A 16,030-nucleotide genomic window follows, 5' to 3' on the forward strand; every position below is an offset into this window, starting at 1 on the left:
CTCACAATTAAGTGTTTTACCATTTTCCTTTCAGGACAACCAGGGCTACAAGTAGAACACAAGTCAATTTGACATAAACAGTTGTATTCATGAGTTTTATTGACAAATGTCCAACAACAAAAAGTCAGCCAAAGCAAATACATGAATAAATGAATTTCTGTAAATGTTGTAACTACAGAAATCGTTTCCTCACTGGGAAATGAATATCCAACTAGTCAGTGACAACTGTGGAGTTTGGGACAGAAACTGTGAGCTTATTATAGACACTGTCATGGGATTTGTAGAAGAACCCCTTACCTTCTAACAACTCTTGAGCAAAACATGTTCATGTGTCTGTTTTTCATAGATGGCTTTTAAGTGTGTAGCTCAAACCATACAGACTCTAGATGTTTTTGTAAAAAGACCCGGGCCCCTTCAGGATCCGCCCTTGTCTCACAAACACCACTCTAGCTCAGACCCCTGTTAATCGCACAGACTAATGGTTGGTACGTACGGATACAGAATAAACAGACAAATCCAATGGCACAACCCATGTAGCTCGAACACACACACACACTGTTTGAAAGGGGTTAGAAGTCCAAAAAACGCCTGCGTTATGGTGGGACTCATTGGGTTAATGTAACTAAAACATTTAAATGTTTAGTTATATTTTATTCCACCTGTTATTACCCTAACAATGGTCTGTAAATCATCTCTTGAATATTTTCCTGGGATAAATGCTGTAATTAAAAACAAAACATCGCACCATTGTCTGTAGGCCTAATCGTGTGCTCTCTGGGGAAAAGAAAGTTTAAAGACATTGAGGAGTATTTCACTCAATGGTTGGAGATGGATACCCTTCTCAGCTGTGATGAAACTCAAATGTTAACATGTGATCCTATATAGGGCAAGGCACAGCATCTTACATGATATTATTTGCATGGCTGCATACCAAATGTCCTTTTATAGCAACAACAAGATTAGTTTAATGCTGCAGAAACATAGAAAACATTCTCTATTGCACTATAGACTGTAAAGGACTCTTTCCCTCTCCTATAATCTGATCAGAATGATGCATACATCCCAAGTCTCCTAGCAGCTTCCGACTTCTTGGGCCCTTTTCTTTGGGGGAAGGGGTAGTGGTGATGGGGGCTAGAGGAGAGAAGAGGCGGCCGCTGCCCCCCAAAACTCAGTTGTCTGGACAAAACGGCTGGGGCTGAGAACTTCCGGGAGCCTGAACTGCTGTTACTGGCACTCAACTCTACAGAATGGATAGAAATAGAATCCCCCAAGACCTTCTCACTGGACGTCTCAGGAAAGTCTTCAGACAGCGAAGTAAAACTTGAATTACTGCCCGTGATTGTGGGGTTTGTATGTGGTGGTATAATGATGTTGGTCTGTCGGTGGATAGCCAAGGGTTTGCGCCATGGGGCTCTCTCCAAGTCCCCAACAAAGTCATTCTCAGACTCTAAGACCGACATCTTCCTCTCGTGTTTGCTCTTCATCTCCTGGTTGACTGGAACTACATTGACCAGAGATTGCCCACTGATTTCTGCTGCATCAGTTGATACTGTTAGGAAATAGAATGGAAATTTACAGACAGGTTTACACAGTCATCTGCAATCAACCTTCCAGCTCAATGGAAAAGTACTGTAACAAAAATATTACTTTTCTTCAAATGACCACATTTCCAGTATAGCTTAACTGCAGTATAACTGTATTTTGTTGCTCAAAGCAGGCTAGCAGGAAAAGCTTTTGTATGAAGAAACAAAAGTACCAAAGACTAATGCTGCCACGTGTCCATCCACAAGGACTCAAATTTATGTCATATAAATCAATTACTGCTACTTTGTTGCAACATGACCTTGAGGATGCACAATATTGTCTGCAATTTAACAACTTGTTGCCAGTACCAAAATGTTCAGACAACTGGGCCATGTTAAGTTACCAAACGTTCTCGAACGTTGCAAATAGAAATCCCATGAATAAAGCCGATGTGATTCTTTATTCTACATGTCAGATAGGCATGTAAGCGTCCTGCTGAACGCGCCCCCGGTTGGGTGCGTGCCAAGCTCTCGCAGCACTCTTCGAAAGCGATGTCTACCTTGTCTGAATAAAACCACCAGCGTCTGGCGCTTTTGTTTCTCTTTAGTCAAGTTGTACTGTTCCGTCAAAAGTGCAACATCCATCCTGGTTAGGTCCGCGACAATTTCGCTTTCGTCCGCTTCCTCGACCAAGTGATTCACGTCGCCGTTGTCTGTTTCACTACGGCTCCGGGATCTTATCTGTTCCCAGGAACACGTCGAATTGGAACAGCAGCACGACAACATCCTGTTTGCATTGATAACCAATTTGTATTTGTATTTCCCCAATCAAAGAAGGCACAGCTGATAGAATGATAAGTAGTTATCCACCTGCTGCCGGCAGTATAGCCTATACGGCACTGTCTACATCTCAGTAGGTGTAGTGTAGGCTAGTCTAAAGTGGTTCAAAAGTTTGAGTGATGTGCAAACAATTGAGGACAATTGAAGGTTGCCCTTTTCTTTTACAGTAGACCATGTAGGTTTATGTGTAGTTTTGGTGAAAGGTGAAAACTGCTTATGGTTATGATAGGCTAAAGTAAACTAGGCTACACAAACATCTTACATCTTCATACTATAGAATCCAGTAGTCTTTTATCTGTGGGCCTATCAATCAACATTGATTTTCATGTTCATATATTATGTTCTGGAAAAATGTGTTGAATGACCCAGTTACTTGGGCTGGCACTAACACAGTATATTGACACAGTGTTGTTGAAGTTGTGGGTGAGTCCTGCTTTGGAGGGGTGATTTAAATGGATGACGTGGTGGTAGGGACACATCTAGCAGGTGTACCTGCGCTGCAAAAAAACTCTGAAAATTAGCCCTTAGTTCAATGCTTAGTCTACTCGGGAGCCCAATGCTTAGGGCTCCTGAGTGGCACAGCGGTCTAAGGCACTGCATCTCAGTGCTAGAGGCATCACTACAGACCCTGGTTTGATTCCAGGCTGTATCACAACCGGACGTGACTGGGTGTCCCATAGGGCGGCGCACAATTGGTCCAGCGTCGTCAGGGTTTGGCCGGGGTTGGCCATTATTGTAAATAAGAATTTGTTCTTAAGTTACTTGCTTAGTTAAATACTCACACATCACTCCTTTGCCTGACACGTTCTCCTTACTAAAGCAGGGAGGCCTGTGTTTCAAAGATATCATTACCACAGTGATTTTCTATGCAAAACAGTCCCACTTCCATGAATTGTTTGTGGAGACCTGTGGATTTCCTGTTTCTGAAAAGTAAGCAATGAGCTGCTGATAACTCATGCAGCAAATAAAATAAAATTGATCTCTTGTCTCTTCCTGTCGGTCTGTCTGTAAATGTCCAAATACTAAAAGCTATGGGTGGAGCATCTGAAGCTAACTGAATGCAATCAAATCAAATTGTATTGGTCACACATACATATTTAGCAGGTGTAGCGAAATGCTTGTGGTTAGTTTAATAGTAAGTTTATGGTGCATTTATCCTACTTTTTGCAACAGACCTAATAGACAATAAGGAATATATATATATATATATATATATACTGAACAAAATATATATAAAAGCAACATGCAACAATTTCAACGATTTTACTGAGTTACAGTTCATATAAGGAAATCAGTCAATTGAAATAAATTCATTCATTAGGTCCTAATCTGACTGGGCAGGGGCACAGCCATTGGTGGGCCTGGGAGGGCATAGGCCCACCTACTTGGGAGCCAGGCCCACCCACAGGGAGCCAGGCCCAGCCAATCAGAATGAGTATTTCCCCACAAAAGAGCTTTATTACAGACAGAAATACTCCTCAGTTTCACCAGCTGTCTGTGTGGCTGGTCTCGGACGACCCTGCAGGTAAAGAAGCCAGATGTGGAGGTCCTGGGCTGGCGTGGTTACACGTGGTCTGCAGTTGTGAGGCCGGTTGGACATACTGCCAAATTCTCTAAAACGCTTATGGTAGAGAAATTAACATTAAATAATCTGGCAACAGCTTCGGTGGACATTTCTGCAGTCAGCATGCCAATTGCACGCTCCCTCAACTTGAGACATCTGTGGCATTGTGTTGTGTACCAAAACTGTACATTTTAGAGTGGCCTTTTATTGTCCCCAGCAGAAGGTGCACCTGTGTAATGATCATGCTATTTAATCTGCTTCTTGATATGCCACACCTGTCAAGTGGATGGATTATCTTGGCAAAGGAGAAATGTTCAGTAACAGGGATTTAAATACATCTGTGCACATACTTTGAGAGAAATAAACTTTTTGTGCATGTAGAACAATTCTGTGTTCTTTTATTTCAGCTCATGAAACATGGGACCAACACTTTACATGTTGCGTTTATATTTTTGTTCAGTATATAAAGAGACAGTATTTTTTGCTTGTCGTAAATGTTTATGACGTTTGTCATGAAGTATTCAAAAAGCCACTCACCAGAGCGTATTTGATTAAACAAAATGCAACGTAGGCAAGATATAGCTAGAAGAGTTTGAGTCTTTAACTGCAGCCTATATTGCATTTTTGGAGTGCGCTGCACCTTTAAACATGAACCCTGTGTGCACTGTTCAGAAACAGCGATACAGTGTTGCACTTCCAGTTTTAGGACGTAGAACTATGTGTTGACTACAATGGCTGCGTCCACCGACTCATTTTACCTGGGGTTTGATTTCAGCACTCAACAAGTAGGTTCAGATTATAATGCATGCTTTACGTCGTTCGGTTTGCAATATTGCCTATACGCAGACGCGTAGACTTTGTGTAACACGGAAGAAGAGAGAAAACGATGAATCAGCGGCTACAAATGAAGGCTCATCTGGAACATTTGACATAGCATAGGCCTACGGGAAGATAGCCTTTCAAATAGCCCATGTGTACCATGCTACATAAGCAATATTTAGTGGTTCTGGCATTCATTAATAAATTAAATGCGCGTAACATGTTTTCTCCTTTCATTCCACTGGACTTCGGACTTAGCCTAGCCAAACATTGAATTGCTTATTTCATAACATTTTGCCATTCTTCCTACTACATTGGCTGCAAAGCAGGCACTTCTGTTCCTGTATCCTACTGTAGTTCCTAAACTTACTCAACCCATTTCCCCAATGTGTTCAGCTGAAGGTGGTTGCTGTTGATGGGAACCTCAGTGTTGTCCACCAGGACAGTGTGCAGTTTGACAGTGAACTGCCAGAATTCGGGTAACACAAAATAAAAAAATACATTTCATAATGTGTAGGATGATATGTGTGCTGCCAACTGATAAATAGCTATGTCCTCTCGACTATAGCAGCACAATTCCAAGGCGGGCAAATCCTACACCCTTGATAGTAGGCTAGTCTACACAGTTTGGAATTAGTCCATGAAACTGACTTCTATCTTTTCATCTCCCCAGGACTCAGGGAGGGGTCCATATCCATGCAGACAGTCTGACTGTCACTTCTCCTGTGCTCATGTGGGTAAAGGTAGTCCACCATGAATACTTTACTACTTATTAGTGCACTGCACAGTGAATACTTCACTAGTACTCAGTAAAAGTACTAGTAGCTCAGTGGTCTGCTCACTCTCAAACCATTGCATAGCTGAAGTACTGAATTAACTTCCATCTAAGCTGTTATTCCGTTGAGTTCAAAGGTAGGGCCTACAGCAATAAAATTCCCCAAAGTGTTGTAACAAATGCATTACACTGCAAGGTTGATTAAACTAATATTATTAAACTGCAGTTAATTCAAATTTTGGGAAGATATCTCTCTTTGTAAGTAACTACTCACTGTTATCTTTTTTTAAATTATTTGACCAGGTAAGTTGACTGAGAACACATTCTCATTTACAGCAACAACCTGGGGAATAGTTTCAGGGGAGATGAATGAGCCAATTGTAAGCTGGGGATGATTAGGTGGCGGTGATGGTATGAGGGCAAGATTGGGAATTTGGCCAGGACACCAGGGTTAACACCCCTACTCTTACGATAAGTGCAATGGGATCTTTAATGACCTCAGAGAGTCAGGACACCTGTTTAACATCCCATCTGAAAGACAGCACCCTACACAGGGCAGTGTCCCCAATCACTGCCCTGGGGCATTGGGATATTTTTTAGACCAGAGGAAAGAATGCCTCCTACTGGCCCTCCAACACCACTTTCAGCAGCATCTGGTCTCCCATCCAAGGACTGACCAGGACCAACCCTGCTTAGCTTCAGAAGCAAGCCAGCAGTAGGATGCAGGGTGGTCTTCAGCAGAAATACACAACACTTTGAATCAATAGTCACCAAGATCAGATTCAAGAGCAATCTATGCGTAATAAGGATGCCATTGGCAGAGCTGAGCATGTTTTAGTCCTGTGATTTTTAACTGAGCAATTCCATGGTGATTTCCCAGGCACTTGACCTGATCCTTGGCAAGATGAAGAATGCAGGATTTGACTTCTCGCGTGTGAAAGCTCTATCTGGGAGTGGCCAGGTGTGTGGACTATTACTAGTACTCTATTATAGTGCTCCATTGTGTATTTTGAATACAGTCAGGCATTACATGTATTGTATTTCATCATTGCCTTGTTTTTACAGCAACATGGCAGTGTGTATTGGAGGAAAGGGACCAACCAAGTTCTCAGGGATCTCCATCCAGGAAAAAGTTTGCATGAACTTCTGAAGGTAGGTGGTCCCATACATGGCAGTAGCAGGGAGAGATTCTATACTCTCTGGTTGTCCTTTATGTTTATTACTACAGCAGAGTAGAGTGCATGTTTGCTAGTGACATGCCAGATAAAACAATTATCTCCCATTTTTGATAGTCAACTTCATCGTCCCATCAAATCAAATGTATTTATAAAGCCCTTCTAACATCAGCTGATATCTCAAAGTGCTGTACAGAAACCCAGCCTAAAACCCCAAACAGCAAGCGATGCAGGTGTAGAAGCATTTAATTTTTCACATACAGTTCAGTATCAGCAACAAGCACAAATGACATGCACCACTTGATTTGAAATACAGTGCCCTGTTTTTGGCAAATGTCAAATAGGCGGTGTCCGCCTGGTTAAAAGTTAATACATTACCTTCCTTGTGTGGGGGAGGAAAAAAACACATTTGCCACATCCTTTGATACATTGCAGGCACAGCCAACCCTATAGCCCAATGTTTGTTCATTAATCCAACAGTACAATCAAACCCTGAGGATTATTCAGTTAATACTAAGCTGAAGGGCCTCCTTTTTACATCAGTGAGTTTGCAAGTCTAAAAGGACCATGAGAAGGCGTTTCTATGAACATTTTGTCTCAAACCTGGTTCTCTTCCAAATTTGTTCTTGTCTTTGAATGCCTTGATATATATTTTGAGAGTATTACAGTAGTTAGTTGATTAGTAGTTGTTTTGATTCATTCAAACACTTTGTTTATTGAATACATTTTAGTTGTGCATGTTCCACTTCTATTAAGTGATTCCATGGATTGCAATAAATAAGCTAGTTTCTTGTCATCTGATTTCTCAGTTTGTATATTGATACATTATGCCTGTACTTGTGCCAACAGGGTGGTTTTGCAGTGTCAGATAGTCCAGTGTGGATGGACTCCAGCACTACAGAGCAGTGTCAGTACCTGGAGACAGCAATAGGTGGCGCTCAGAGAGTTGCAGACATCACAGGCTCCCGGGCCTATGAGGTGAGGAAGACTCAGTTTCCTTGACTGGATGGATTTGATGGATTGACTTAATTGACACTTACTTTACTCATTGTTTTACAAGTAACTTCAATCATTCATGTCTCCAAGTGATATGGACACAGGTAACACCTGTACACGTATGTGGGGGATCCAATATTTACTAAAGGCGCTGACCTTTTTTATCAATTCTATAACATTACCTTTCAGCGTTTCACTGGAAATCAGATCGCCAAGATTTACAAGGCCCAACCAGAGAAGTACGAGGACACAGAGGTGAGGTGACATGTCGTGCCCATTTTACTTGCCTGCTATCACCATTCCCCATTGTCTTATGTTAAATCCAATGATTTATATGCTCCATTGGTAAACTACTCTAGGTCGCATATCTGTGTGAATTCAATAAATGAAGGTAAATAGGGCTCTAAAAATGCCAGATAATTCTGCTCTCTTTGTGGAACATATTCTGTGTTGATTTAGTAGGAAAGATCAATAGAATTTCACTAGTTCTGTAATTGTCTGAAATATTTCCCCCTTCTTTTTTTGCTCTTCACTTCAGAGAATCTCATTGGTAAGCAGCTTTGCTGCCTCTCTCTTCCTGGGCAGCTATGCAGCTATTGATTACAGTGACGGTAAGGTACTGATGATAATGGTTAATGATGATTTTGTTATCGGTAGCACTTTATTGAATGGTACAGAAATTACTACACAATAGTAAGCTATGTTTCACTTTTTTGTTTCACTTTGGGATTTATTAAAACAAATGAGTACTGCATGTACAATTTGTTATCAGTTTAGTTACCACTTAGCACAAGAATGTACCTATTGGTAGCACATCATTTCATTGTAAATACTAGTGCAAACATTACCCTAAAATAAAGTTATCCTGCATTATAACATGTTATAATATAACATTTAAGTACAACTACTATGGAACAAATACCTTGGGAGTGAAGATCCTTCTTAAACAGTTTTATCTCAATCTCTTCCTTCAAAGACTCAATCATGGACACTCTTACTGACAGTTGTGGCTGCTTTGCGTGATGTATTGCTGTCACTACCTTCTTGCACTTTGTGCTGTTATCTGTGCCCAATAATGTTTGTACCATGTTGTGCTGCTGTCATGTTGTGTTGCTGCCATGCTGTGTTGTCATGTGTTGCTGCCTTGCTATGCTGTTGTCTTAGATCTCTCTTTATGTAGTGTTCTGTTGTCTCTTGTCGTGATGTGTGTTTTGTCCTATTTTTTAAATATATTTTCTTCTTTATTTAAATCCCAGCCCCTGTCCCCGCACGAGGCCTTTTGCCTTTTGGTAGGCTGTTATTGTAAATAACAATTTGTTCTTAACTGACTTGCCTAGTTAAATAAAGGTTAAATACAAAAATAAACAAATCCTTAAAGAGTTAGCTGTTTCAGACCATATTACTTTACCCCAGCATGCTTGAAACATCACTTACTATGGGAACACAGTGGGTTAACTCTCCAAGTTGGCTCGAACTTATCTCTGACACTTATTTCATTACAATGTTTTTACCTGGCAGAACCATTCTTTTAAGGTCTGCTGGATAACATTCATCATTGTGTTTGTGCAATAAGGTCGCCAAGGGATTTTTCTCCATCTGTTATCAGCAGCACTGAAACCAGGTTGACATTGTAATCAAGTCATGTAGCCTGTTTTTCACCTGAATTTCGTTACAATATACAACAGGGCAATATGAGGGAAATGTCTTGTTTATCATACAGGAAGATTACAGTAGTTGTGACAATTTGCACATGACATTCTAGTCTATCAGCACAACGATATCTGGCATATACGTAGAAGTATACCACAGTGCTGTGATAACATGCATTACAGTTTATGAATAACATAAATTCAGATTAGTGAGATTGGATTTAGTTAATAAAAACATTTATAATAAGACAATTTCAATGTTTATAAATGTATAGAAATAATGAAATACTTATGCATAGAAAGTGTATTAATAGTTTATTCATGATTTTTAATAAAAGTCATTATTAAGGGTTACCCAAACATTTGTTACACTCGGTTCCGTGATCCGCATTCTAATAAAATTGACTTCCATTGAGGTGCACTGTATATTCTATGTTCTTTGGAAAGGCTTGATCAGTCGTTCTGATTCGTGACATGTTCATTCTTCTCCTTTATTAAGGTTCAGGGATGAATTTGATGGACATATTCAGCAAACAGTGGGCAGACTCCTGTCTTGAGGCTACTGCTCCTCACCTGGAGGAGAGGCTGGGAGCCCTTGTGCATTCTTCAGCTGTCTTGGTGAGATACCCCTATATGCATTATCATGGTTCTTGACCATGTGTTGATATTTTTTGTCTATTCTCCTGGCTGGGCAACTGATAAGGAATGCAAATCAACTTTTGACTTTTGAATGGGCTGTGATTTCATCTCACGTGGAAGGTTGTTTTACATTTTCATTGTAAAATAAGTACGTTTTTGGTGAATTCCTCAGTTGCAAGTCCTTGGGTCAGGTCATGTAGGCTACATAATATCCATCGTATCACCTCATATTCAAATGTTTGTATTTAAATAGTTGTAGGTCAGCCTGAGGGCTCCGGCAATAATTGGATAAAGAACTGGGGCCATCAAGGCTTTCGTCCCAGCTCCACCTGTTTGTCTTTGGATCCTCGTAACACTTAAACTGCCGGGCCTCACTACCCCCGTACTATGCCAATGAACAGCCATTTTGTCTGCAACATTCTAACAGTCTAATAAATTAATTTCATATATACTATCGGAAAACGTATCCTTTGGTTGTGTTTATAAAGGTCTTGGGTAACATTAGAATACACTTTTTTTGTTAATTCTATGAACAAAAGTATTTTCCTTAGTTTATGTTACTGTAGGCGATCTGCTACTGCATGCTCACGTGTGGAGGGCACAGAAACCGAGGTTGTTCTTAGACAAATATATATTTTTTTTTAAATAAGAGCTAATCTCCAATTTTGAGAGTTATTTGGCAAAGCTACGTGTTTTGGAAACCTCAATCTATCTGAAACTACCTTACCGTGAAATGCTTACTTACAAACTAAAGTAAAAAATAAAAAGTAATACAATAACAAAGGCTATATACAAGGGGTACAGGTTAGTCTAGATAATTTGTACATGGAGGTAGGGGTGAAGTGACTATGCATAGATAATAAACAGTGAGTAGCAGCAGTGTACAAAACAAATGGGGGGGTTGTCACTGTAAATAGTCCGGTGGCCATTTGATTAATTGTTCAGCAGTCTTATGGCTTGGGGGCAGAAGCTGTTAAGGAGACTTTTGGTACTAGACTTGGCGCTCCGGTATCGCTTGCCGTGCGGTAGCAGAGAAAACAGTCTATGACTTGGGTGACTGGAGTCTGACAATTTTTGGGGCTTTCCTCTGACACCGCCTAGTATATAGGTCCTGGATGGCAGGAAGCATGGCCCCAGTGATGTACTGACATAGTAGAGACATAATCCAGATTTTATTTATGCAGTTAAATACAAGTAAGGCATGTGATGTATCAGAAATTGTGTAATATAATTGTCAACCTAAAATATTGTCATATAATTATAAATACAGTTTATGGTTTTATACACTTTCTGTATATATAGCCTTAAAATATATGTAAACAGACCATAAATGTTTGGGAAAGTTAGTGCTATTATATGATACAATATCAGTAGTTTTACAACTTGTCTACAGTAAGTCCTATCATCAACTGATTTTAGCCAATGTGTGGCTGTGGATTGAGTGCATTGTTTGAATGGAATGTTGGCATATTGGCATTTAATTTGAAAAATTAACAGAATCATTGCTCTAAAACTGGTGGCTGGCTAGCTAACAAACATAGATGTGGTAAAATCGAACTCGACCAAAACAATGGAATTGCCATGGAAACGCGTGGGGGAAAGGGCCGTGGGGGTAAGATCCCGAGTCTCCTCATTGCCATCCATCAAAACTATTGTTTATATGTGTATTTCATGTTGAGGTAAAAATCGGAGTATAATGCTTGTATGGATGTCAACCCCAACACATGTTCATGTCATCGTTGCCAATCAACTGCATTACAGTTAAAAACAAATTTGACTACCACCAGCGATTTCTTTATGCTAGTTATGCTAACCAGTTTATGCGCGCGGGAGTTAGCATTTAGCAGTCACTTCTTCAAAACTTGAAAAGGGACAACTTCTACATGTTATGCAGCGAAAACAGCCAAATATATCAAAATCGGACTTAAGTAATCAATACATAAATCATGATGGAGTTGACGAATATCTACTTTGTTAGATCAGATTTCTTGAATGTGTGCCAATCTGGTCAATGGAACGTCTGCGTTTACCGCATCTATACCTTGCAGATAAATGTGTGACCTTTATCCCACCTTACATGGTTCATGTCTATTCTAGTTATTTAGGAAAAGTCAAGGACTGATTGCTTTGCACAATATCCATAGGAAACGCTGATGACTGCTAAAGCTAACATTGGACTGTTCACATCTCTTTATTCCTCATCCTCTTCTATAAACCCTAACCTCACCTGGTTCCCCTCCACAGGGCCTCCTCTCTCCTTACCATGTCTCTCGTTATGGCTTCCCAGAGGACTGCAAAGTGGTGGCATTCACTGGGGATAACCCAGGTAAGAGCTTTATCATGCTCTGATGCTGTCTTTGTCAGGGGCCTCTGTTTTCTATTTTCCGTCATCTGGCCACTGGGTGGCAGTAGCACTGTACTGACTGCATTGATCTGCTCCAGTGATCCTCCTCCGCTCCTCCTATCCTACACATGGATGTTGTGCAGATTCTAATGAGTGTTTGGCGGCGGTGGTCACATGTTCGCCCTCCTCCCAGGCAGCTTGATATAAACCTGATGAACGGAGAGAAGAGCTGGCCCCTCGCCAAGCAAGCGGCACTGGTTTAAAGGGATAGTTTGGGATTTTGGCAATGAAGTTCTTTATATATTTCCCCAGAGTCAGATGAACTCGTGGATACAATGTTTTATGTCTCTGCGTCCAGTATGAAGGAAGTTAGAGTTTTTCCGAGCCAATGCTAACTAGTTTAGCACAATGACTGAACATTTTTGGGTACAGCTCATTGCCAAAATCCCAAACTATGCATTTAAGACTATCGCCATGCGACTTGTGCCGTGTGCTGCCCGTGTCTGTAGACTAGAGGTGGTGACTCTGCTTTTTCAATTAAATGCCGCGTAAACACTGAAACAAGCCTAGACCGCTCTCCTCTCTGCTAGTCCGCTCAGCAGTCATCTGCATAAAAGGGGCTTTACGACCAATTAAAAGGCGGGCGACGCCCAGACGGTGGTTGTGTGAGGGAGTCTGGCACAGTCGGTTGAGATTTAGCTCTTTCAGCACAGCTCGGTTTGAGCAGCCAAACAATAGCCAATGGACTAATTGATACCGTTTTGAAATTGCCTGGATATAATTAAATATTATCCATGGTGTGATATAGTAGATGAAGGGGAGGCAGGATACATAAGGAGTTGGTTATGAATGCCTAGACTAGACAGTGAGATGGCTGTCCTCGTATTTATACTAGTTGATCATTGTAAGAATTGATTAGGCTAGTTGATCAATGCAGGGGCTTATGCTAAGATTTGAAGAGCCATGGTGCATTCAGTAATTTAATTCAAATTGTTTGTTGATTGATATGTAGATAAGAGTATCATTAATAGTTATCATGTATGCAAAAAACTCACTTGAATGAATTTTCTGAGATGTGAAGGGACAGAAGTATCGAGGCAAACTACATGTCCATGACCGCTGTGTCTTGCCTAAACAAGCCCTCATATTTTCATCCAGATTTGAGAATGATTTAGTAGCTCAGGAAGGTATATGGATTGTATTTATTCTACACACTAATACATAAAGATGTCGACTTATCAATATATTTATACTACTACATTCCAATAAATCATCGCAGCAAACCATTTTTTAAGGTCAATGACAGATATGAAATTCTCAAAATTATTCCTAAGCTTCAGACTTGAACGCCGGTGAAGAATTGAAATGAGAATCCAGTCCGAGGGCCATTTTTCTCGGGACTGTCGTCCTTTCAGGGGCCTGCGTGTGTATGCGTCACAGCATGGGAAAGATTGATTTAACACTCTATGCAAGGTCACCAAGAAATCCAATAGACTGGAATTAATAAATCTTTCCACCAGGTCCGCCCTCTGAAGCCCCCAAAATTAAAACATGTAAAAGATCTGCCCAGCAACTCCCAACTCAACAGCAGAATTTGGGACTTGTTATGGGCCATACCTGTATACCTCGTTATGGGCCATACCTGTATACCTCGTTATGGACCATACCTGTATACCTCGTTATGGGCCATACCTGTATACCTCGTTATGGGCCATACCTGTATACCTCGTTATGGGCCATACCTGTATACCTCGTTATGGGCCGTACCTGTATACCTTGTTATGGGCCGTACCTGTATACCTTGTTATGGGCCATACCTGTATACCTTGTTGTCCATACAGAACAATGACAATATACAGTATATACACCCCATAGGATAACCCTTTTTGGTTCAAGGTAGAACTCTTTTGGGTTCCATGTAGAACCCTCTGTCGAAAGGGTTCTACATGGAACCCAAAAGAGGTTCTACCTGCAACCAAAAGGGTTTTACATGGAACCAAAAGGGGTTCTTAAGGGTTTTCCCATGGGGACAGCCAATGAACCCTTTTTGGTTTCAGATTGCACCTTTTTTTCTAAGAGTGTACCTTAGGTCACAGTCTGCGGATGGAATTGAAATTAAACGTCTCAATACGGTACTGCATGTTCAGTGACTCAAGTAGATCTGAGAGAATCTATGTTGTGTCTATGTTGTGCAGACGCATCCCATTTTAAAGGACAAAGGCAAGAGAGATGAATGGAACGTGGGCTAAAGGGAACTAGACTTTCTTACTGGCTTTCAATCTTCAATTAGTGTGTTTCAAGTCTGAATGCTGTTTTCATTTCTTATTCCAGGGTCCCTGGCTGGGATGAGGTTACAGGAAGGAGACATAGCCGTAAGACCTTTCATCTTTCTTTCTGCTCAAGCACAATACATCATATCATAGCCAATTAAAGGGTATAGGGCTCAAATGCTATCAAGTTGCATTTCAGTGCTTAAAGAGGTACAGAACTCTTGCTTCTGAGGCTACTCAGAAATGACCTCATTGGACACAAGGGCATACCTCCCCAGACCCATGAGCAAGGATGTTGTCGTTTTAGGAGATAAGAAATTGATTAATATTATTGAGGTGAACAATTTGCAACTAAGCTTCCATACAGCCTCTTTAGCTGCAGCAGTAGAGTAGTAAGGTGCAAGGAAGCCATGTTAAGGACCACATGGAGGTTTCATGGCATTAAATCATTCATGCCAAGAGGTCCGCCATTGTCCGACGAGGAGCAATATCAAGCTGTTTTCATCATCAAACGGAACACTTGGTAGAATGAACGCATTAAACGCATTACAGCGCTCGCTTTGAACTTCACCTAAATGAGGGAATCACACATTTTTCGAGATGCGCTTTGACTACCGGCTTTGAAATCACTTCAGAAACCTACAACCAAATATAATTCACTTACTCTAATCAGATTTTGTTTTGCATGTCTTCACTTAAAGGCTCATTGCAGTCAAAAATGTGATTTCCTGTGTTTTATATATATTTCCACACTAAGAGTTTGTAATAATACTGTAGAATTGTGAAAATGATGATAATGCCATTTTAGTGTAAAAGCAGTTTGAAAAGACCAACTGAAATTTCTGCCATTTTTAGTGCGATGGAGTTTTGGCCTGTCTGGTGACATCACCAGGTGGTAAATTAGTTAATAGATAATAAGAAAAGTTCAACCAAAGTTCCAATCCTCTGCTAATAACAGCTAGTTTTCCATTTTTCTCTCCCAACTCAGATCACTCCCAGACAGTCCTAGCAAAATTCTTGCTTGAGAAATAGCTCTTTGCTAAGAAGCAACCCACTGGGCAAAAACTGGTTGAATCAACGTTGTTTCCACATCATTTAAACCAAAAAATGTAATGTGATGACGTTGAATCCATGTGGAAAACTGATTGGATTTGAAAAAGTAATCAACGTCATAGCCGCGGGAAGTAGGGGTGCTGAGGTTGCTGCAGCACCCCCTGATAAATCACAATGGAGAAAAAAAAGAAATTATTGTAATTTAGTTTTTACCAAATTATTGCACTTGCCATTTAAAGATGCATTATGCAGAAATCGCTCTGCCATTTGCTGGTTGCAAATTGTTTTATAGTTCGCCTAATTTCAGTTTATGTGACAAAACAAGCAAGTATAGTGTAGAGAATCATTGTACCATCTAAACCGCTGTGAAAAATTATTTCCCA

General features: G+C 40.6%; 1 protein-coding gene across 3 annotated transcripts in view; it reads left to right on the forward strand.

Annotated features, from left to right (window-relative positions):
• Positions 1 to 4,517: 4,517 nt before the first annotated feature.
• The window catches only part of xylb (xylulokinase homolog (H. influenzae)), a 74,209-nt gene continuing 62,696 nt past the window's right edge, over positions 4,518 to 16,030 (forward strand). For 2 of the 3 annotated variants that reach the window (XM_014181342.3, XM_014181344.3), the window contains exons 1-11: positions 4,518 to 4,712; positions 5,143 to 5,225; positions 5,420 to 5,489; positions 6,402 to 6,482; positions 6,587 to 6,673; positions 7,546 to 7,674; positions 7,882 to 7,947; positions 8,231 to 8,303; positions 9,841 to 9,959; positions 12,225 to 12,306; positions 14,656 to 14,696. In XM_014181342.3, the coding sequence (XP_014036817.1) occupies positions 4,659 to 4,712; positions 5,143 to 5,225; positions 5,420 to 5,489; positions 6,402 to 6,482; positions 6,587 to 6,673; positions 7,546 to 7,674; positions 7,882 to 7,947; positions 8,231 to 8,303; positions 9,841 to 9,959; positions 12,225 to 12,306; positions 14,656 to 14,696 (885 nt within the window). In that variant the 5' untranslated portion in view covers positions 4,518 to 4,658. The remainder of the gene's footprint in view (positions 4,713 to 5,142; positions 5,226 to 5,419; positions 5,490 to 6,401; positions 6,483 to 6,586; positions 6,674 to 7,545; positions 7,675 to 7,881; positions 7,948 to 8,230; positions 8,304 to 9,840; positions 9,960 to 12,224; positions 12,307 to 14,655; positions 14,697 to 16,030) is intronic. The other variant, XM_014181343.3, reaches the window with a different exon arrangement.

The sequence above is a fragment of the Salmo salar genome, chromosome 29, assembly GCF_965601325.2.
Source record: "Salmo salar chromosome 29, fSalSal1, whole genome shotgun sequence".
Classification (NCBI taxonomy): domain Eukaryota; kingdom Metazoa; phylum Chordata; class Actinopteri; order Salmoniformes; family Salmonidae; genus Salmo; species Salmo salar.